Source organism: Notamacropus eugenii, chromosome 1 (genome assembly GCF_028372415.1).
Source record: "Notamacropus eugenii isolate mMacEug1 chromosome 1, mMacEug1.pri_v2, whole genome shotgun sequence".
NCBI lineage: Eukaryota > Metazoa > Chordata > Mammalia > Diprotodontia > Macropodidae > Notamacropus > Notamacropus eugenii.
The window spans coordinates 633,313,533-633,338,365 of record NC_092872.1 but is presented as its reverse complement, the minus strand read 5'-3'; the positions used below and the strand labels follow the sequence as shown (position 1 = coordinate 633,338,365).

The 24,833-nt window shown below is 38.7% G+C and overlaps 1 protein-coding gene across 2 annotated transcripts in view; it reads right to left on the bottom strand.

The window, feature by feature from the left end:
• Positions 1 to 2,154: 2,154 nt before the first annotated feature.
• ANTXR1 (ANTXR cell adhesion molecule 1) overlaps positions 2,155 to 24,833 on the bottom strand; it is a 308,995-nt gene continuing 286,316 nt past the window's right edge. Inside the window, exon 18 of one of the 2 annotated variants that reach the window (XM_072635321.1) lies at positions 2,155 to 7,691. In XM_072635321.1, coding sequence (XP_072491422.1) covers positions 7,431 to 7,691 — 261 coding nt within the window. In that variant the 3' untranslated portion in view covers positions 2,155 to 7,430. The remainder of the gene's footprint in view (positions 7,692 to 24,833) is intronic. The other variant, XR_011972695.1, reaches the window with a different exon arrangement.

Below are 24,833 nucleotides of genomic sequence, written 5' to 3'. Positions count from 1 at the left end.
TCTAGGCTTCTCACCATCCTGGTTATCCTATTTTGACTCCTTCCAGCCTGCCCATGTCCTCTCTCATCTTCAAGATATTTAACACTCTCTTTATCTTCTTCCTGCCATTAAATTCTCAGTATGTCCTCAATATAAACTTAATTCTAATACCAAGATCATGGAACTGGCTGTTCAGAACTGGTGATCACATCCTCTGGGATTTGCTTCTTTGGCTCTTCCTATGACATATAGGAGACTAAGACTAAGTGTGGACTTCCATAACATCCCTCCCCATTCATTCCTTCTCAGGTTAGTTAGCTTGGTTGTTTCATCTTCAACACATTGGTCAAGGTTTAAAGAAGTCTATCCAACCCTTCAATGCCCCCAACAGGACACAATAACCTCCCCCAGTTTTTTTCCATCTTTTACTTTGCTTTAGAGTTTGGCATATTCTAGAATACTCATAGGCTTTCATAGAATGTGGGGTGCATATGTCTGACACACCTGGCCCATGTTCTTTGCACATCTATACTCTTAAGGATCTTTTGGCAAATTTGATCACCGCATTTACTTGTGCTATTAAGTATGTTCTTTCATTCTGAACCTGATTTCTCAGGTAAAAACAATTTCCAGCTAAACTGTTGTGGCCACATCAAAATACCAGTTTAGTCTCATAGAGCATCTTTTCTTCCTATTCTCCTCTGGACCAAATCATGATGATAACAATTTATACTTATATAACATATAGCAACCCTTAGGATTTACCAAGAAGATAGAAACTATGGAGATGGATTCTTTCTGGTCAGGAAATAAACCACCTGATGATTCTATTTGAAGTTTTCCACTCTTCTAGGACAGGTCCTGAGCCTGTGATTGACTGGTGCCAGAATTTGGAAATCTAGCCCCTAACTAATATGACAAGACTATATGTTATATCTTTTGTAATCTCCTGTGTGATCACTTATTTATTAAGAATTCTGCCACCCCCAACCACGGTTGTGAAAGGTCTCTGATCTCATTCTCTTCTAATTGCTTTTAATTGTGTGCGTGTTTTTTGAATTTGGTAAATGTATCCATTTTGAATTTATTATGACATGTGATATAACATGTTGATCTATACTTAATTTCTTCCAAATTATTATCTAATTTTCTCAGCAGTTCTTTGAAAATGAAGGGATTTCTTATCTAAGTAAATTATGTTCCTGGATTTGTTGAAGTCTAGGTAATAACGCTGTTTGATTATTTATGATTCTTGCTAGCCTAGTCTGTTCTACTTCTCATTATTTAAATAGTATCAAATATTTTTTAAGGAGTATTGCTTTATAACATGATTTTGAGTCTTGATGTATTCTTTCCTTCCTACCTTTTTCTCCAATATTATTTCACTTTAAATACTCAACCTTTAATTCCTCTAAATGAATTTTATTATTGTTTTCTCTAGTTATTTAAAACATTTCGTTATTAGTTTGATTGGCATATTAGTAAATTTGTAAACTGATTGAGATAGCATCATAACTATTTTTTGTTATGTTAGTGTAATACGATCTCGAGCAATGAATGTCCCTCCAATTACATCATTTTTTAAAGAGTATTTTATAATTGTATTTTTATGTCTTGCTATATTGACTCCATGAGTTTATGAATTATTTTGATTATGATTTATCTTTTTATTATTTCCTTCTGGATTTTATTATTGCCACATAGAAGTGGTGGCAATTTTTGTTGATTTATCTTATCTTCTGCTTCTTTACTGAAACTATTATCATAATTCATTTTTTTGTTAATTCTAAGTTTTTTTTTTAAATAAGGTAAGCCATCATGCAATTTGAAAATAGGGAAGGTCTTGTCACCCATATTTATACCTCTACTTTCTTTCTCTTGACTTGTTATCGCTAGCATTTCTAGAACCAACATAACATGATAGTGAGGCTACTCCTATTATTTACTGAGGAAGCGTCAAGTGTTTCTTCATTGCAAATAATAATGTCATGCTTTGACTTCTGTGACAAGTGAGGCATTAACGAGAATTTGGAGACAACCGTGGCCCAATTTTGTGTTTGTGACACATTTTCTTTTGACCAAGATGATCTTGTAGAGCTTGTTAAAATGAATTGGCACAAAGTCTTGAAATGAAGATACCCTTCCTTCCCTCCAAATAAATCTAATTCAACAACATATTCAGCAAACATTTATTAAGTGCCTACTATGTACAAGGTACTGTGCTCAGTGCTAGGAATGCAAAGATAGATGAAAACAGGCCCTGCTCCTAAGGAGCTCACAATCTAAAATGGGGAAGGCAGTAAAGTTTATTTAGTCATTTCAGACCCTTCATGACCCCATTTGTGGTTTCCTTGGCAAAGATACTGAAGTGGTTTGCCATCCCCTTCACCAGCTCATTTGACAAATGAGGAAATTGAGGCAAACAGGGTTAAGTGACTTGCCTAGGGTCACACAGCTAGTGAGTATCTGAGTCTGGATTTGAACTCAGATCTTTTTGACTCCAGGCCCAGTTCTTTATCCACTGAACTACCTAGTTGCCTGGGGACAGTAAAAATATGCATTCAAATAACTGTTATACATAAGGGAGAGGGATAAGTGTAAAGATAAGGTTTAGACAAAGTGCTATGGGGAATTTAAGGAGGATAATATCACTTTCTCCTTGGTATGTGTTGCAGGGAAAGAGTACTGGGAAGATGGTAATGCTGTTGATATAGAAGCTGACATTGGCAAATGCAGAAATAAGTGGAAAGCCTTTAAATATGGCAGTAATGAACAGTAATGAAAACATTGAAACATTTTAGCTAGGGAGACAGGACCGTATGGAAGAAAGTGGCTTTGAAGAAGGTTGTTTTTGTCTCTGCTACGGTGATTACGTTTTTAGGAAGGCAACCCAGTCACGACACTGCAATTCATATGTTAGCATAGTCTGTACTCTATATGTGTGAAAAAGAGACAAATGACAAACAGGATGGCATTTGGGATTTATTTTTAAAAAGCAACTTCTAGAGTATGTCATAATACAGATTCTACCCAATATTCCATATCTTCTACACCTACAGTATTGTACAAAGATAATGGATGTTTATAACACTTGAGGCACTGAAAGTTTCTGAAATTCCGTGTGAGTAACCAAAGAAGGATGCAAAAAGTTCAGCATAGTTTAGTGTTAAGTGTACTTTATAATAGTCTAATTCTTTGAAAATTGATAATGCATGTGTGGTATATACAGTTACATTCAGTTTAACTAGAATGTTCAATTAGTCAGAATATCTCTTTCCCAACCATTCTGGATAAATGGGATTTTATTGGATATGTCTATATATATATGGTACATGAACTGGTTCAACCTGATTTACATGACATTAATTTTTTAATTAAATCTGTAGTGTTAGTATGTCAATTAATCAATAATCAATCAACAAACATTTAACTAAGTACTTACTATGTGCCCAGGCTCTGTGCTAAGTGCTACATGTTTATATTTTCCTATCTTGTGCATAGATGATCATTAGTGTTCACTCTGGGAATATTTCTAATGTAGTGAATTCTGGCCAGAATAATTCCCAGATTTGCTATTTATCTATTCATGCCATTATGATTTCATAGGTGGTAAAGCTGGTATGTAAACGTGGCACACATTGATATCCCTAAATCCCAGGTTACACACAAGGTAGTTTGACTTGTGGAAGGCAGATTGGGATGAGCCATCCCAATTAATGCAATGCAAAATAGGTTCTCGTCACTTTAGTAAATATTTGTACATTTATATAAAAAAAGCAATACAATCATGAGACAACAAACAAGCACAGCTTGGTACCTGCCGTGAAATATCACCGACTTTATAATAATTTACTACAACTGTTCTCTTTATCCACTTGGATAGGAAATGCTTCCATCTACCATATGGTAAGCATGCATTAAGAATATATACAACATGAATTTGGAACTGACCTCCAACATGGGCTTTGAAAAATCATTTTGTATATTTTCCTGACCATAATTGTATGTCCTCCACTTCTTTCATGTGGAGATTCTGACTCTAATATATCCTGACAGATTTTATAAAATGGCTGATGAAAGACTTTTCTGTACGTAATGGCTTGTTGACAAAATACAGCTTCAATCTTCACAGTGTATATACATTTCCCTTCCCCACCCCCAGTCATTCTGAATGACTGGAGACCTCCTGTGACATTATTGCTACATCATTGATAAGTTTTTTTTTGGGGGGGAGGAGGGTCTTTTTCACAAAGTTTTTTTTAATTTCTCATTTGAAGGATAAGCACTGCCAACCCAATGAGATTATTCCACATTCCCACAGCATGAATACTGTGCCCTTTGGTGCATCAAAAAGATAGTTGATGCAGCTCAGGGGAAACCATGCTGCATGGCTTTTGTGGAAGAACATTTAGCCCTAGTTGTGAGATCTTGAGCCCCATCACTAGAATGGGTGAACTAAGCAGGACATTGAAGGACAAGAGTAATATTTGCTACTGCTGTTGCAGGGACCACTACCACTTGAGGGATGGGAAAAATAATGTTCTGTGCTGCCAGCAGACAAAACAGTTGGATGGGGCTGATTATCTACAACCTCAAGGGCTTGGGAGCCCAGGAGAGGTTTCCTTTCCTACAAAAGATGACAGCTGGTGTCTGGGATTTAGTGTTTAATGATATTACCGGGGCTGGCAGAGAAACTGCCTGGCGCTGCTTCCAAAATGGTGTTCATAAAAAGCAGAAGGTGAAGTTTTCACTCTGGAAATGGGGAAGCAATCTGCCAATGGTTCTTCAACACCTGTGTCTCTAGTGGTAAAGAAAATCCTGAAAAATTTCTAGAAGGGTAGAAGGCAGCGTGGTGCCATTGTGAGAGCCCTGGGCTAGGAGTGAGGGGGTCTGGAATTTGGCTGTGGCTCTTTAGGTAAGACGTTGGCCCCATTCTGGACTTCAGTTTTCAGCTCTGTAGGGATCTGCATTAAATCACCTCTAAGCTTCTTCTCACCTCTGACATTCTAGATTCCAAATTCCCTTCTAGCTCTGACATTATTTTCTGTTCTGACATCCCTTTCAGCACTGACATTCTTTGATTTCCAAAGGGGAAGGGTTAGCTCTAGGAAAAATTGGGAAGGTAGTTTACTTTTGTAAAACATGGGGGTTAGATGACCTTTTAGGTCTGTAGATATAATTTTGACATACTAATCCAAATAACAGAAGCAATACATTGAAATGTATCCTGGATTTGGGATCAGAAAAACCTGGATCCAATCCCCTGATTTAGTTGCTAGATGAAATTCTGATTTAGTAGCCATATGACCCTGGGCAAGTCACTTAATCTTTATATGCTTTGGGCAGTTCCTTAGGACTTAATTACTATATTTTAGGCTGGTGGATTGCTGGGTTACAAATTCCATGTTCTCCAGTGAAATCATGAATTCTTAGCTTATCTAAGTCAATGTAGATTCTTACATTTTCATGTGAAATTATTCCCAGGTAATATATGTCATGGAACTAAAAACAGGGAATAGTAGGAATTTCAGATATCGCAGTAAATTATTTGGGGTTAGAGTTATTTTGAAGAGATAGATCCTCCTCACATTGTGTTGCCTAAGTGGCTACTTCTCTCTGCTCATTCTGGAGGAAGAGAGAAGGAAAATTGGGTAAGGTAGAGGATATCACTGTAAGCTGTTCTGACTTACTTCTAGTGCTGTGTATTGAAGGCAGATGTTCAGAAAGTTGACTTCTAGCCCTTTCTAGGTGAGGTGACTGAGCTGGGTGGGCCCAGGGCCTGCTTATGAAATTGCAGCCAGTGCATAACTTGCTGACCTACTTCTGTATTGTACATCTGGCCTGACCTCACCTTGGCTAACAGATGATAATGGATGAACGTGATTATCTTGGACACTAGAGAAGAAATATATGCACAAACACTCTTATATTATTTATATTACTCAAAGGACTTGGGAATGATCCTCCAATTCCAAGAACAAACCTCCCCTATCCCTCCACTTCCCCAACCTTACCCTGTAACCATTTAGAAATGAAAAATTCAGTTTAATTTCCAACTCTGAAATGACATTTAAAAAAAACCCCCATGGTATTATGGGAACCATTAGTAATGATTACATTTTGGGAAGATATTAATTTTCAATTTGTTGAGAATAAACCCCAAGTGGGTTATTTCTTCATACTACACATCTCCGAAAGCCTGGCTAACCTGTGATCCTGGACATTAATGGAAGTTGTTAAATGATCAGACGAGCTGATTGAAGGTCGGGGTATTTCTAACTCCTCATGAGCCACAGGTTCTGAGAACTTTTTCAGTGGGACTGAAATGCCTGTTTTTCCTTGACTGTGTACAAAGTTTATCAGTAATGGAAAAAGCACTGGATTTATAATCAGGGCATCTGGGTCTGACTCTTGGCTAATCACCTATACTTAGTACGTATGTGACTTGGACAAGTCACTGAGCCTTTGTGAGTCTCAGTTTCGTCATCTGTAAAATGAAGAGTGTGGTCTCTTTTCAGCTCTGACATTCTGGGATTCATTCTGTTTTTGAAGCAACTGGTTCCCCTTTTATACACATGCTGATTCTTTTCTGAATGACACTTAAAGTTATTTCCACTTCCACAAAGCAACATACCCCCATCCTTCAACAAACACCTGCTTCCGCTTCATTGTGACTTCATTGTGGCCTGAGCAGGAGAGATACTTTTTGGTCTCCATAATTCCCAGGCAGATGATTCTTTGAGGGTACACTTCTCAGATGCCCACTAATGGAGTTTCAAACTCTTCTGTGCTGACTGACTGATTCTTGCTAAAAATCAATATGAAACCAAACAAAAAAATGAGACCCTCCTTTGATTGAAAAGATGTGCTATAACTCTGCAAGAGTCAAAAGACTATTTAATTCCTGAAGTCTCAAGGTCAAGGCTAGAGTGGGCAAGGGGTGCAGTAGAGTTGGAGAGAAAGCATTGAGAAGTTCAGGAATGTGTTTTCTAATCACACGTTGCATTTCAACTATGAGAAAATGAGTTCCTTGTGAGTCTCCATGGGATATATTCCCATTTAGGCCATTGAAATACAGTGAATTGTGGGTCCATGAATTATAGGATTACATCCTGATAATTAGAAGAACATGCTGGTTCTCTTCTGACCCCAGGGGGAACCTCATAATGACCTCCTTCCAGAGGTAGAGGTTAGACAACATTCCTTCTATTGTCACCTTGCCAGCTTGCTTTTTAAAAGGCACTTAAAAATTTCTCTTTTTCTTTTGGCTGACCCTGAAGTTGTCAGTTTATTATTGCTTCTAAATTTACAAAAAAGTGTGTATGATTTCTTTGATTGCCACCCATTTCTGAAAACAAAAGCCCTCTGACTTGAAAGGTGTATGCTGTAATACTGCAGAGGGACTGCTTCCCCAAGCCATCTGAGAGAGCAGAAAGGATGGAGTCTGGATTCTAGACAGAAGGCCGAGGTGGGGGACGAGAGGGGGGTGGCACTCGGTTGGGGGGTGGGGCATGAGGGGGTGGGGGAAGTGTGGAAGGTGGGTTTGGCGTTGGGGGTGTGGGGGAAGTAGGGGGTGGGGGAGTTGAGAGGGGAGCAGGTGGTGGGGGAGTATAAATGGGGGCAGGAGGCATAGAAGGGGGGCGATAGGCGTTGTTGAGGGGATACTTGGCAGGAGGCTGGTTCTTCACCCGAGTGAAATTGATGCATCGTCCCTGAAAGGAAAGCAGAGAAAACAAGAAGTTAGACAGCAGAGCTACATCAAAACCTGTAAAAGTTTGTGGTGGTGGTGGTGATGGTGGTGGTGTATGTATGTGTGTGTGTGTGTGTGTGTGTGTGTGTGTGTGTGTGTGTGTGTGTGTGTGTGTGTATGTATCCACTTTGGATCAGGTTTGTTATCTCTCTCTCTCCATCCATTTTGATCCATTTTTGGTTAGTTCCCACCATATACACATGTGCAGATACGTGTACATATATGCACATATACATGCACGTGCATTTATGTGTACACTCCTGCGTAACACACACAGGTATGTGTATTAATGTGCATGTACACATACATGTATATAGGCACACATGTATACACATGTACATGTCTGTATGTATATATACGCATATGTCTGTATGTATAAATATGCACACAAACATATATGTATGTATATGTGTGTATATGTATACATACATATATGTGTATGGATGTTTCACAGAACCTCAGAGTTTCATAAAAGGCCCTCAGAGACCACCTAGACCAAATAGTATAGGTATCCCCTTAACAATGTGTCTGACAAATGATCATTTAACCTTTAACGGAAGATGTCTAATAAGGGCCAGTCTATCCCAATCTGAGGCAGACCATTCTATTCCCCTGTCCCACAAAGAAACCTAAACTGTTTTTCCATGTCTCAGTGCAGTGGTACTAGTCCTCTCCTCTGGGACTAAATAGAACCTAATTCCCTCTTTGACATGATGTCTTCTAGTAACTGGAGAAGGAAATGACAAACCACTCCAGGATCTTTGCTGTGAAAACCCCAAGATGGGATCATAAAGAATCAGATATGACTGAAATGACTGAACAACGATAACCTTATGTTCCACTTGTCTTTTCTCTAGGTTAAACCTAAAATCCTTCGACTTAACCTTGTGTGGCCTGGGCTGGAGGTCCCTTGCCATTTCCTACCTGTGGGAGCTTTCCTGCTTGTGTATGCCTGTATAAAATGTGATACCCAGAGCTGAAGACAGCATTGCAGATTCACGTTTTGACCAATGGGATTATTACCTTCTGTATTCTGACCATTATGGCTTTCTCATAAAACTCAAGAAGATACAAGGTGTCCCAAAAGTCTCAGTGCTGTTTTAATCTTAAAATGACACCAAGACTTTTGGAATAAGCTGAATTACCTTCCTTGGCTTGCATGTGAATCTGATGACTCACAATGAGCATATAGGTCCAGCCTGAAACTTGGACTCTGGCTGGAACCACCTTTGGTTTTGAGAGGTGAGCTTTTACCTTATCTTGTTTAATACTTGTCTTCCACCTCATTTCCTAGCCAGCAGAAATCATGCCCCTCCCCACCCTCACCCCTGCCCCCACTTTCAGGTCCCCTTTACGTGTTGCCTTTTCTATCAGAATGTGAAGTCCTTGAGGATAGAGATGATTTCGCTTATATGTCTGTCTGCATCCACACAGTTTGGCACAGTGCCTGGCACACAACAAGCTTTGTCTTTGTCTCTCTGTCTCTGTCACTCTTTCTATTTCTCTGTCTTGGGATTAGGAACCACATCTTACTAAGAGGCAGTTTTATTAAGTGAAAAAAATGTGGTTTTAAAAAAAAATCAATGATCATCAATACAGTTAACACATTGAAGAACTTCTCAAAAGAAGTTTTTTGCCCTCTGCCTCTGGTGGAGGTCTTTCTTGAACATTCCTTCCTAAATCTAATCCTGCTTCTTCTAGATAGTTCTCTGATAACGTTGTCCACCAATACCTCATCATTGTGTGGTGGGGATCCTGAATTTCTTAAAGAAGATGTCAATGGAGTTCAAGTTGGACAGGCTTTAAGACAGGGCTCAGTGTTGTATGACTGTCATCAGAAGATGGCCCTAGCTAGCTAAGGTCGGAAAGACTTCACACCAGTGATGAATATTTTTGGCCATCCATTAAGACACAGTAATCAATATGCATCTGGGGAGAGAATAGTCAAACTCATGAAAAAACAGATACTTTATTGAATTTCAAAGTGAGTAATTATCTTAAGAAACAGAGATTCCCACAGTCCTCTCTAATTTCTCAAAACATAATTACTCCTAATCAATTTAAATTACTTAAAAATACAGCTGGGACTCTTTTATATTGGAAATGAGGTACTCCCCTAAAAAGAATGTTTTTATCAGAAAGTTTAGGATTATAAGATTACAGATATAGAGTTTGAAAGAAATTTGAAGGCCACTGATTCCAACTCCATCCATTTTTGCAGCTGAGGAAACTGAGGCACAGGGGAATTAGATGACTTGACAAGGGTCACACAATGAATAAGGTATTTTATTACAAAGAAAGGAGAGGAAGGGGAAGAAAATTCCTGAGGTGGAATTTGAGCCTAGCTTCCCTGACGCCTAGTGCAGAGTTGTTCAATAATTCAGGGAATATCATCTGACTTGTAGTCAGAGACACCCAGGATTTGGGAATGCTGTACCATTAGCCTAGGGAATAGATTCAAATAATAGTTAGTGATTGGCTAAAGTTTTACTTCTGGCACTATACCAATATCCCTTCTTTAAGAAGGCCATTTATACTGTGACTCTATTTTGTTTCTTTTCAATCTCTTCTTAACTTTCTACAGGCTTCTGACCTCATTATTCAACTGAAACTGCTCTCTCTAAAATTATTAATGTTCTTGCTTGCCAAATCTAATGTCTTTTTCTTAATCCTTATCCTTTTTGAGTCTTTGCAGGCTTTGATGTTATCACCCTCTTCTCCTGGACTCTTGACTCTAGGTTTTTGTGAAAGTGATCTCTCCTAATTATCTGATCATTCCTCAGTATCCTTTCCTAGTTCTTCATCTAGGTCATGCATATTTTTAAAAATTCATTAATATATTTGTTTTCAGTTTTCTACAATCATTTTCATATATCTTAGATTTTTTCCCCTACTTCCTCCCTGAGATAGCATGCAATCTTATATAGGTTCTACACATACATTCCTATTAAATACACTTTCACCTTAGTAATGTTGCATAGAAGAATTAAAATGAATGGGAGAAAACATAAAAAAACAAAACAAAACAAAGGAAAACAAAACATAATACAAGAGAAAATGGTCTGCTTCGTTCTGAGATCCAGTTCCATAGCTCTTTCTCTGGATGTGGAAGACATTTTACTTCAAGAGTCCATTGGGAATGTTTTAGATCCTTGCATTGTTATGAAGGACCAAGTCTACCAGAAAAATACCTCACACGCTGTGGTTGTTGCTGTGCACAAAGTTCTCCTGGTTCTGCTCCTTTCACTCAGCATCAGTTCATATAAGTCCTTCCAGGCCTCTCTAAAGTATTCCTGTTCATCATTTCTTATAGCACAATAGTATTTCATTGCATTCATGTACCACAGTTTGTTCAGCCATTCCCCAGTTGATGGGAATCCCCTTGATTTCCAGTTCTTGGTAACCACAAAGAGAACTGCTATAAATGTTTTTGTGCTTGTGGAACCCTTTCCCATTTTTACATTCTCTTTGGGATAGGGTCCTAGAAGCAATATTGCTGGGTCAAAGGGTATGCACATTTTTGTAGCCCTTTGGGCATAGTTCCAAACTGCTCTCCAGAATAGTTGGATCAGCTCACAACTCCACCAACAATGGATTAGTGTTCCAACTCTCCCACATCTTCTCCAACATTTATCATCTTCCTGTTTTGTTGTGTTAGCCAATCTGATAGGTATGATGTGGTACCTCAGAGTGGTTTTAATTTGCATCTCTCTAATCAATAGTGATTTAGAGCATTTTTTCATATGACTATAGATAGCTTTAATTTCTTCTTCTGAAAACTGTCTTAGATCATGCATATCAGCTGAGGGTGTCCCCATGGGCTTGATCCAGTCTTTTTCTCTTTTTCTTCTACACTATTTCACTTGATGATTTCATCAGCACTCATGAATTCAATCATTCTCTCTATGCAGTTGATTCTCAGATCTATTTGTCCAGCCCTAACATGTCTTATATCCAGTCTTGCATCTTCAACAGTCTACTGGACATCTTGAACCGGATATTTTGTATACATCTTAAACTCAACATGCTTTATAGACATCTTAAACTCTACTGAATTTATTATTTTCCCCCTCAACCTTCCCTCTTCTTATCTTTCCTGTTACTGGTAAGGACACCACCATCTTCCCACTCACCTAGGCTCGCAACCTAGATATCATCCTCAGATCCTCATTTTCAACCACCAAATTCAGGTTGTCTTATTGATTATTCCTTTGCTATATTTCTTTTGGTTACTGCTGTATCTCCTCTGAAGCTGCAAACATCCTGGTGTAGGCCCTCATCACCTCCCATCTAAATTATTACAATATCTGCTGATCAAGTCCACTCAAGTCCATCTATCAAGCCTCGAAGGCTGTAAAATTAATCTTACTAAAGCCCAGGTCTTACCATGCAACCCTTGCCTAATCAATCAATTCCACTGGCTCCTTATTTCCTCCAGGATCAAATATAAAGTCCTTTCAGCTTCTAAAGCTCTTCATTAACTGACCTGTTCTTACCTTTCCAGGCTTCTTTACACCTTCCTTGTATCCTTGTATGCACTGTAATCCAGTTGCTCTGGATAGTTCCTAGCTTTTCCTCATACACGCTCTTCTACTTTCTGACTCCAGACACTTTCAATGTCTCCCATGCCTGGAATTCTCTCCCACCTCATCTTCATCTCCTGGTTACCCTGACTTTCTTCAGGTTCCAGTTTAAATACCACCTTCTACAAGAAACCTTTCCTAATTCTCAATGCCAGCATCTTCCCTCTAAATTTACTTCTGATTTATCCTGTGTATATCTTGTTTGTGCATACTTGTTTGCCATTTTCCCCTCATGAGAAGGGAATATTTTTTACCTTTTTGTGTATCCCTAGCACTTAGCATAATGCCTGGCACATAAATAAATGCTTATTGACTTGATTTGACTTGATTTTATCAGGGGTTGGCCCTCACAAAGCAATCGGCAACTCTGAGCATGTGTATTCATGAGATCTGGGGCATATGTGAGTCAAGGTAATAAGAACAGCTCACAAATTTATATAATGTTTTATAATTTGCAAAGAGATTTATAGACATTATCTTATCTGATCCAGTGAGGTAAGGAGTGTATTATTATCCCTGTTTTATAGATGAAGAACTGAAGTCTTAGGTCCAAAGAGTTACAGAATCTCAGAGATGGAATGAACCTCAGATGGCACCTAGTCTAATCTAACCTTTACCTTCATAGGAGCCCAGTTTACCCCATCCCTGTTAATACCATCTGACATGTCTATTCAGTCTCCACTGAAGGCAGACCTTCAGTGGGAAAAAACTCACAACTTCCTGAGACAGGCAATCCATTCAGCAGTTTTAAATATTAGTTTGAAATAATATTTCATGTTTCAATATCATGGGATATTTTGACCTTAAGTGAACAAATTCAAAGAGAAGTATGAACAAAACTCTTATGAATAAATTTGTAAATTGTTTTTACTTGTTCTAAACATTAGTTTTAAGTCTTTAACGTGCACAAGTATAGTTCTTCCATAATCCACAGTTCATCTGTTTCAATTCCTAAGTTCTTTAGCTACCCTCTTATGAAGATGGAAAATCGAGAGGTATAGTCATAAAGTTATTAAAACGAGTCTGACTTTTCTTGACCAGCTATGCCAGGTCTTCTAAGTCTCTAAACCTAGTTAATATGGGCATGTGTACAGAAACACAAATGGTTTGCCCAAGGTCGCATGACTAATTAGAGGCAGATCCAAAATTGGAGCCCAGGTTTTCTGACTCCAAGTTGAAGGTGATTTTTCACTCTATCAGTCTCCTTTCTTAACTAGATACTTATCACAGATTGTTGTAGAATTTTCAGGTGGGAGAACTCTGACAGAGTTCATGTCCTTCATTTTACAGGGAAGGAAACTGAGGTACATATTAAATAACCTGACCAAGGTCATTCAGATATGGAATATTAAAACTGGAATTTGAATTCAGATTTTGTGACTCTAAACCCAGGACTTTTTTCTTTCTATCACATTAGGAATCTTTGAGACTGTGGATGTATACATGGTAAATGGAACTTTGTGACTGATAAATCCTTGAAAAGTAAAATTTCATATCCACTGATATTTGTGCTAATTTTCTCTTTCTCAGTTCTCATGTGAAAAAATGTAATAGTGCTATTTGGGAGCAGCTAGGTGGTGCAGTGGATGGAGTGTCAAGCCTGGAGTTAGGAAGACTCATCTTCCTGAGTTCAAATCTGGCCTCAGATACTTACTAGCTGTGTGACCCTGGGCAAGTCACTTAACCTCGTTTGCCTCAATTTTCTCATCTGTAAAATAAGTTGGAGAAGGAAATGGCAAACTACTCCAGTATCTTTGCCAAGAAAACCCTAAATGGGTCACAAAGAGTTAGATATGATTACTCCTAATTAGATGAGGTGATTAGTTCAATCCCTACCTAAATATTCCCCAAGTTATCTGTCCAGAGCATATAATAGTGTGACTAGAACAGAAATGGCCAGAGATCAAAGCTCTATAGTCCACCATTACAAGTCAACAATAAGCAACAGTTTTTAGGTCTTGTCATTCAGTCAGTTCTGACTAGACTTGTTTATAGGTTATTTCACTTTGTCTCCAAGATATCAGAAGAGATTTTGTCAAATGCTTTGCTGAAAATCAGATGTATTTTGTTTATTTTATTTCCCTCATTTACCAATTTATGATAGTAGAAACTGTCAAAATGTAAATGAGGTTTGGCATATTTTTTTTAATAATTCATATTCAGTTTTTAAGCAGAGACTTTTTTTTATTGTTTTCTTTCAGTTCCAAATTTTCTCTTATTCCTACCCATCCACCATCCAGTGGGAAGGTAGGAAAACCAAAACCCATTATTAATATCCATCTGCCCAATTTCAGTTCTTGAGCACCTCTGATTTTGTCCACATTTCCTCAAAGATCACTGAGAATAATTGACAAATCAGACTTTAAGCTGTCAAAGGACATGTTCTAGCTGGGCCAGTTGACTTGAACTCACTGAGAACAGTGCAGCTAGGATTTCCTGATTCCATGTCCTGCAAGTTCCCCATTCTGCCCCTTAGCTGCCTGTAGATAAATAAGTATCTTCGCATTACATCTAGCCTTCCTCTCAGGTCAGCTTGCCATCTGCCTTGCTGGTTTCATCTTTCTCACTCTTCCCTAACTCCTCAAACCCTTTTAATCTTTTGATTTGGGCACAATATTCAAATCAACACTGTCATTGATCTTGGAAAGTTCATGGCGGTTGAATGCATGATCAGTCAACAAATCACTCCTATGATGCCCTTTCACCTTAGACTGTCTGTATTTTCTTCTCTATTAGAATGCAAACTTCTCAAGGTCAGGGACTATCTTATTTCTGTATCTGCATTTCCAGTGTTTAGCAGGGTACCTGGCAAATAGTGATTAATAAAATGATTTTTCATTCATTCAACATTGTATTCTCCCCAAGTCAAATGTAAGCAGGCCAGGAACTTTTTAATACTTTGTATACTCAGCACCTAACAACATATGCTAGGCATTTACTAAATGACACATACTAGTCCACAACAATATTGGAATTTGCATTCATATTTTCTGATCCAAGTCCAGTATTCTTACCACTACTAAAATATATGAAATAAGTATAGTTTGTCAGCATAGGGAAATCCCTCCCTCTAAGGTTGTCCTCATCCTTTTTATGGCTTCAAAGGTGAGTCCTATAGAGATGTTTGTAACACAGAGACTAAATTACTTGCCCATGGCTATGGAGCTAGTAAATATTTTAGGGTAGCAATAGTTGAGCAAAAATTTGACTCCAGGTCACATTTGATTCCAAAATCTAATGATCTTTCCGCAATTCAATGACATGTTATTTGGGTCCAAGGCTCATAACTGCTATGGACTTAGTCTAAGCCCATGGACTGTGGAAACAAAACTTTCAGTTGTCATCCAGTACTGTCTCTTCAATACATCTAAACACAAATCATTTCTTTGCTTCATTATAAAAAGAAACCTTGGTTACAGTTTATTTGTGTGTGCGTGTGTGTGTGTGTGTGTGTGTGTGTGTTTTAAAACCCTTCCCCTGGAGATCTGAAGGGCATAATAATTACCACCTGTGAAAGATCCCTCCATTGAACATACTAAAGTTGGAATTTACTGTACAGTATTCCAGGCATTCCAACAGATGTGAAGTCAGAACTAAGGCTTAGGAGATTAATTTTCTTTTATAAAAAAAATAAAAGATTTGGTGTTTGGAAAATCTGCTGCTAGCTCTGGGAATAGGATTTCTTGAGCTGCAGAACTAATTTCATAGCATGTTACAGCTGCAAGGAAACTTTGAGATCCTTTAGTCCAATGCCCTCATTTTACAGATGAGGAAACTGAGGCCAGAAGAAAGAGGAATTTGCTCAAGATCACATAGTGGTAAAGCCAGCACTCAAGACTTTGGCATTCTAAGACTTTTCACCCTCTGCTACACCACCTTTTCCATCACAGTGTTGATTTTTACTCCCAGGTCATTTTTCTTGTCTTTGCCTCATTTTTATGGTTCTGTGATGACTGAACCAATTTTCTTTCTGTTATTCCATGTTCTCTGTGTGTGTGCACATGCGTGTACATGCACACATACACACCATCTACATTTGATTTCATTACTGGCTCTGATCTCCCGCTAATGGCCTTCTGGGACCTGATGGTGGCATGGAAGGCCCCCTGGATTCTTAGAGCGTCTGCCAGTATTCCAACCCTAGGCAGGCCCCACCATGCCAGAAAATCTCTGAGCACAGTCCAGGCAATGGACTATGTGTCGTGTGAGCACCAGCCAAGTTAAGCTCAGAGAAGCTCCTTACCAGAGGCTGTCAAACCAAAAGATGATTTTTTTTGGTGGTGGCGGAGGCGGGGGGGGGGCAGGGGGGGTGCTGATGGGAGGGAAGAAATACAGCTATCTGTGAAGATCATCTCCTAAGGGGGTAGAGCAGTTGTAGTCCATGCATTGATAAAACCACGGATCCTGGGAGCTTTGAGGCAAGTGTAACAGCAATGTCCTACATTCAGAGAAAGGCCTAGGTACTTCAAAGAGCAGACAGCTGGCAGTTCTCTCCAGCTTAAGTGCCTTTTCCATACAGTCTTCCAGTAGCCCTGAGGCACTCAAATTTCTCTCCCTCATCCGAATGCATAGTGTGATTTATAAACATTCAACCTTTATTCAAATACTGTCTCATTGCTGTTTTGTTTTCTAGCAATACTTAATACTTCTATTTAATTCTTCTTGTATTTACATTTTAAAAACTTTCCAGCTGGACAGTCAGCTCCTTACAGGGAGGGTCTAGAATTATTAGAAGACCCTCCACCGGACCTAGCATGGTGCCTTGCAAATAGCAGATGCTCAACTCCAGGCTTTTTCCCTGGTTTTCCCCAAAAACTGGAAAGTTCTCTCTCCTCATCTCTGTCCACTGACTTCTCTAGCTTTCTTTAAGCCCCAAATTAGAATTCCTTCTTTTACTGGAAGCCTTCCCCAATGCCTCTTAATTCTACAGCGCTTTCCCTCTGTTAATTATTTTCTAGTTGTCCTATATATAACTTGCTTTGTCTTTATTTATTTGTGTGTCTTCTACTCCATTAGACTATAAGCTCCTTGAGGACAGGGACTTCCTTTTGCCTTTTTTTGGTATCCCTAGTGCTTAGGACAATGCTTGGCGCATAGCATGTCCTTAACAAATGTCAATTGATTGTTTGCATTTTCTCATCTGTAAAATTGAAATACTATGATTTGCACCTCTCACGGTTGGTCGAGGCAGCTAGGTGGTACACTGGATGGAGGGCTGGGTCTAGGGAATTGGGAAGATGAGTTCAAATCTGGTTTTAGATACTTATTAGCTGCATGGTCCTGAGCAAATCACTTAAACGCTGCCTCCATTTCCTCATCTTTAAAGTGAGTATAATAATAACACCTGCCTCACAGGGTCGTTAATGAGGATTAAATGAGATAATGATATTTATAAAGCAATTATAGGCTGGCACATAGTAGGCACTTAACAAAGGCTTGTTGCCTTTCTTTACCTTCCTCTCGCTTCCCTTATTGGGAAGAAAGGTCTTTGTAAACTTTGAAGAAGAAGCTATTTAATACTTCTAGGACTTATGATTTCCTTAGTGTGCCTACATTCTCCTCTGGTACAGGTTGAAATCCCTCTGTGCCTTCAGAGATGGTTTACATTAGTTGCTGTGGCTGGAAAAAAAATCTATCACCCTGCAGAAAATCCAATTGGATGGGCCTCTTTCTGACTTTAGGCAGATCCTGCCGTGAAAGACCATTGCCCATTCTCCAATCCTTTCCATCCTGGTCAGAGCTGCCTGCGCCTATGCCCCACTGACCTTTGAAAACTCAGGGTCACTTCCATGACATGATGAAGCACTACAAGGAGTTTCATGTGAAAGGTCTTTATTCTATGAAACCAGAAATACAAGAGGGTGTAAATGGTTCACATGTAAGCAATACATACAGTATAGTAGAAGGTTGTTCTAGAATCTCAGAGTTAGAGAATACCACTGGTCATCTGTCCCAACCATGAGGTAGAGAAGAGGAATCCTCTCAATGGTCCAGTTTTGTTGATTCTACCACTACAGAAAATCTTTCTTGTTAGTCCCTTTCTCTCCACTGACATAGCCACTAACCTAGTTCAGGCCCTCACTTGTGTTCATCCTTTGTTGCTGAAGAAGACCATGCCATCAGAGAAATGATGATATGACTTGCACTTGACTTCGTTTTGAGTGAGAGAGGGTTGTGCAGGTCACCAGCCTCACTTCTCCTCCAGAGTCATCTGAATCCAGTGACCAGATATTCATTAGGATGACTGGACATGACCTAGGATGCATTGGGAGACCTTGAGCCCTTGAGCCCTTTAGGTCAAGGTTTTTGCAGGTGCTCACTTAGGGTGAGGTAATGCCCATTCATTGAATAGGCCTGTTTAAGAAGTAGTCAGGGCATGGCCCCTTTAATGAGGCAAAGAAAAATAACTATGTCAGGCTGGGAAGGAAATAGCAACAACTATTGATAATCACTCTTTAGCCAGGAGGGTCCAGAAAATAGCCCTTAAATAGAGTTCTCACTACGTTTTGCATAGACTATTAATTGGTTTCCAAGCTTTCCTTTCTAGTATAGCCTTTATACCAATGATAAAACTCAAATAGAGCTAAACCATACATAAAGATCCCTATGGACTGCATATTGACTTAGGAAACCATACATTAACATGATCTAAGTGGTGTAATTGATAGAGTCAGGGCCTGGAGTCAGAAAGAGGAGTTGTTCAAATTTGGTCTCAGACACTAATTAGCTGTGTGACTCTGGGCAAAGTCATTTAATCCTGCTTGCCTTGGTTTCCTCACCTGTAAAATAAACTGGAGAAGGAAATGGCAAACCACTCTAGCATCTTTGCTAAGAAAACCCCAAAATGAGTCATACAAGAGTCAGACATGACTGAAATGACTGAACAGCAGTGGTCTATTGTAATTTTATTTATTTTGTGAAGTATTTCCCCATTCCATTTTAATCTGGTTGTCTTTGCAGCTTATTTGACACCTCTGCTCTGCATTTCTCCCAAATTGATCCTGCTAAAGCAAAGGTCTGTTCAAATCATTTTCATGCCTGAGAAGCTCAAATGGTACCTTTTGTCTTCCAGTATAAAACACAAACTCTTTTGTTTGCCATTTAAAGTCCTTTGCAATCTGGCTCTAGACTGTCTTTTGGGGTTTATTGACATTACTTTCCTTAAGTCATGCTATAACCAGACTAGTTGGCCTGATGTTCCTCATCAGTGACATTACGTGTCCCATCTTTGTGTCCCCTCTAATGGGAAGGCACTCCATCCTTATGTCTCTCAGTATTCCTACTTCCTTCAAAATTCAGGTCAATTATCCCCTTCTATGAATGTCTATCCTATTTTTCCCAGAGGCATATGTCCTACAGACACTCCCTGGAAATGATTTTGTATTTAAATAAAGCACTTATTAAGCTCTCATGCTGTGCCCAATATTGTGTAAAGTGATAGTACAAAGATAAGCCCAAAAGAATTTACATTTTAGTGAGAGAAGACAAGAAACATGTAAAGGAGAGCTGGTGTCAGGGAAGTGAGTTGGAAGTTTTGATTAGAACAAGAAAAGACAAAAAGCACCCTCTTGGAAACCAAGATGGCTCCAGGTGGGGAGGCCAAACATGGGGAAGAGGGAAGAATGGTACTTGACAAAGGTAGAGCCTGAATGTTTTTGAGTAGATGTCCATTTTACTTTTACTTTTCTGTGTAATACTGTTTCCCCCCAATGGAATATAAGCTCTTTGAGGGCAACAATTATTTCATTTTTGTTTTTGTACCTAGTATAGTTTCTGGTGCAAAAAAGGTGCCAATGAATGCTTGCTAAATAGGTGAATGAATGGACAAGTGGTCATCCAGCCTCTACTTGATATGATGTCATTATTCAGTTGCATAAAAAACTAATTGCCTGATTACTATGTGCAAGGTGATTTAGAGACAAAAATGGGATAGTCCTGCCCTCAGGGAGTTGATTGTCTCCTGGAATTTTGTTAATGTCATTGTCATTTGCTAATGCATTTGCACATCTTTTAGAGAAGAGATGTTGGATAATATTAATAATAGTTGATTGCTGCTTGTAACTGATCAGTTAATATCCCAGAGATGCTTTTAGGTCTCTGGGAGAAAGTTAAAATTAAGTATTTACAAAGATAGAGGCATTTCAGACAGACCTGGAAGGGGAGACAATAAATAAGCATTTCTTGCTTATTTACTAATTTGCTTGGTTTTACCTTGTTAAATATTAAGAGGTTTACTACTTATTTTCTGTTTATTTGTTTTTGACAGTTATCATGTTTGTAATTAAAAAATTAAGCTAGAAATTGAAACAAGAAAAGCCAACACAAACACTGGGACATTTGGACCATATAATTAGTCTAAAGATCAGTTTACAGGACATCATTCTTTTTCTGTTAGCCAGAAGAGAGGAACAGAGCCAAATGTTTTCAGCTGTAACACATGCCAGCAAATTTGAAGCAGTGTTTTGGTAATAGGTTGCTAAGAATCCTGGAAGCTCCCAAATATTAGATTGTTTTTTGCAAACTAGCTCTATGGCCATGTGGATGGTTTGATTCACAATCCTGACCTCCTTTTACCTCAGCTTCTTAGTTTATAAAGTGCTGTGGATTTATACTGAAAACTCATGGTATTTAAAGAAATTCATGAAAGTACTTTGGGATCCTTTGAGGGTCTGATAGAGTTTAAACTTAGGAGAAGTGATAAGAGGGAACATTATTCACATTTGCTATTATGGTGTTCCTTCTATGGCATATGGTGTGGGGCAGGTCTAATGTTAGTTTGTTCAGAAAATAGCCATAGGGAAAAGGCAGATGAATAACTCTAAATAATTTTTAGAAGGATGGATGATGAGGGCAGGGCAGGAGCAAACACTGAACCAGATATAAAGATGGAAAGTTGGAAGTACTTCCCACCCACATTAACTTTTAGGACTAGGATAGGAATTGGCTTCCTAAATGCAATATAGCAGCTCTGGGAGAAGGACACCAGTGTCTGAGACTCCTATCTAACCAATTCTGGAATTTGATTTTAGCCTCTAAGATTCTCTAGGGCTAGACTCTCATATCTAATAATTTCTTAAAGCATTCATGGTCTATTAAGAAACCCAACCTTGAATTGTTCTCTAGTTATTTCCTGTGTGTATAAATTGATGCAACAGTTTCCTCTGGGAAGCCCTCCCAGATCTCCCAATTGAAAGCTGATCTCTCGTTTCTCAAACTTTCTAAGAGTATTTTGTGTGGATCTCTTTGTTCCCCCCTCGACCCCTAATTGGTGTCCTCATGCTTTCAGTAGAGTGAATATAAGGTCCTTAAGGACAGAGAATATGTCATATTTTATGCAAAAGTAAATTATAAAAGGTGCCATTGGCTAGCACAGTGCCTTGAAAATAGCAGATGCTTAATAAATGTTTGTTGAATAGTCATGTACAGGCTCCCATTGTTCTCTAATTGTGTCCTATCCTTAAATCTTATCCCGACCATACTGTGAGCTTACCATGTATTTTTCTTCTCTTTATAGCATTCATAGTACTTAGCACAATATTAGTCAAGAGATGATCAGTTATCCTTTGCTGGATTCCTGAGTGACAAATCCTAAATATCAATGCTGTAGAGGAAGACTCCCCAGAAGGTCAAAGTTCCCCTTACAAGTCTGGGTTTTAGAAAAATGAATTTTCTATTCACAAAGAGGTTTCATTATGACTTCCTCTAGCTCCACTCTTAAATATGTTGCTTAGACTTAAACTTTGTGTTTGGAATTTGAAAGAGAATCTTTGTTTCTGTGTTTGTCCTTCATTTTTGACGAAGACCATGACATCAAAGAAATGATGACATGACTTGCCCTTAACATTGTTTTGAGTGAGAGAGGGCTGTGCAAGGTCACCAGCCTCACTGTCCCCTCCTGAGCCATCTGGATTCAGTGACCAGATATTCATCAGGATGACTGAGATGCAATGGGAGACCTTGACCTTTTTTGGCTAAGCCTTATTCAGGTACTTACTTAGTATGAGGTGACACCCATTCAGTGAATAGGCCTCTTTAAGAAACAATCAGGGAATGGCCTTTTTAATGAGCAAAAGAAAAAATATATATAAGTAAATCAAGCTGGGAGGGAAAGAGTGACAATTACTATTGATAATCACTCTTAAGCCAAGAGGGTCCAGAAAACAGCCATTAAGTGGAGTTTGGGCAGGGACCTAATGGTGTGCAATCTATGGACTTCAGAGAGTATCACAGGAAAATAATAATAACCAATGGATGTAGTGAGTGCTTTCAGAATACAGTTTCATATTCTCATTAACCAGGAGGTTCCAGAGGACTTTATTCTAACATGGACAATGCCCCCAAACTGGTGTAAAAATCTTCATTGTTCATTTACGAGGGCTTTGTCCTGGGACTGATGATGATGACCATTGACATTTATAGATGCAAAGCACTTTATTCAGTTTGTTCTCATAAAAATGAGCTTTGAGCTAGGTAACATAGGTATTATAAATAATTTGAGAGATGAGGAAACAAAGGCTGGAAAGCTTACTCTTCTTATGGGAGAGATTTGGACCAGATAATAATATAACCTCATGGCTTCAGAAGTGCTGGAATGGCAGGACTCAGAGCTCAATAGGTAAGAATTTCTTGTCAACTTGACTGAAGGCCTGTATTTGAATGCCCCAGGGATCTCCACTTGGCCCTATATTGTTTAATATTTTCATCAGTTACTTGGATAAAGACATAGTTGACTTACAAATCAAATTTGCAGATGACACATAAATAGAAGAATAGTTAATACAATGGATGATGGTCAGAATCCAAAAAGACACTGATAGGCTAGAGAACTGGCCTAAATTAATGAAGATAAGATTCAGGAGAGATCAATGTAAAATCACATTACTTGATTTCATAAAGTAACTTCTCAAGTACAAGATGGGGAAGTTAGGCATTTTTAGTCAGATAGCCATTTTTTTTCTAGTGGGGCTTCTAGTGGATTTTGAGCTTTGTATGAGCCAACAATGTGATATAGCAGACCCCCAAAATGAGTGTGATACAGGCTTCATGATTAGAAGAACTTCTAGGAATACAGAGGTGACAGTCTTCATATACTCTACCTTGACCAAACTACTATTATCAAAGGTATAATTTTTCAGAATTGTAGCTGTTCTGGAACATGCTCTTTTATCTTCTGGGCTGAATTCTTTATATATTTTTATTTCTTTCTATATGAATTATATCTAAATATTTTACATATATGAACACATGTGCATATATATATTTGTAATTTGCTATTGGGTTTGACTAGGTCATTGCTGCATAAGGTTCTCCAGTTGATCAGTAGAAAATTATATTTTTATATTAATAAACTCGAATATTCCATCTTTCCCTCTCCTGTTATTGTGGTAAAGACTAAACTAGCTTGTTAGGTCTGAGTTTGGGTTTGTGGCATGACAGGGGAAGATGTGAAAATAACTGTGGCCTGATTGCCTCCAAGAAATTTGCCAGTGATGAGCTCATGTGTTCTGTATATTATGAAACATTTGTTTGGGTATTAAACATGCTCAGTGGAGAGAGAGGCCATTCTCAGATGATTAACAAATTATCCATGTCTCCTATGACTTGAACAAAACTGTTTCCTATAAAGGGTTCATCTAAGGAAAGGAGATGTGAGGGGGTGTGCTATATTAATCAGATAAGAAACATAAGATAAATACTAAACTGCTTTGTACAATACCTGTGCTGGCTGGCTTATTGCTGTCATCAGATACCTCATCTGGGCCCCCAACTTGTGAACAGCTTGAGTTTCTGCAAGATTTTTGGTAAGTTGGCTGTTTTGAATTGGAAATGCCATTTTCCATAGAAACAGTGTTATTCACAGGACTTGGCCACTTGGCCTGGCTCCCAACAGCAGTACGGTGTGGGGGAGAGAATGCTGAACACGTAAGCAAAAGACTCAGTTCATCTCCTGGCTTCAATTTCTGTAATCTGGGTAAGAGGCTGTGGGAATTGCCAAATCATCTCAGAATCTCTTGAATTGGAAGGGACCTCAGAAATTATCTGATTCAGCTCCTATCTCAGCTAAAATTCCTCCCTTCGTTATCTCTCAACCGATAGTCACAAAGCCTTTGTTTGAATACCTTCAGTGACAGAAAAGTCATGGTGTGGGGAGCCTATGATCAGTAAGATCTGAGTTTAAATCGAGCCTCACATACTTTCTAGACTTGTGACCCTGGGAAAGTTGCTTGAATCTCTCTCTGCTTCAGTTTTTTAAACTGTAAAATGGCAATAACAATGATAGGACCTATCTTACAGGGTTGTTGTGCCTCAGTCATAGTAGGCACTTAATAAATTTTGCTTCCTTCCCTCTTCCCAAAGTGAAGGTATTCTATTTTTGGACCATTTTAATTGCTGGCTTCTTTTTTTCTTTCATTGAGCTGTTCTACCTCTTGCACGACTTCATCCTACTCCTAGGTTCTGCCTTCTAGGCTCAAGCAGAAGAAGTCAAATCCCTCTACCGTATGACAGCTCTTTAAATACTT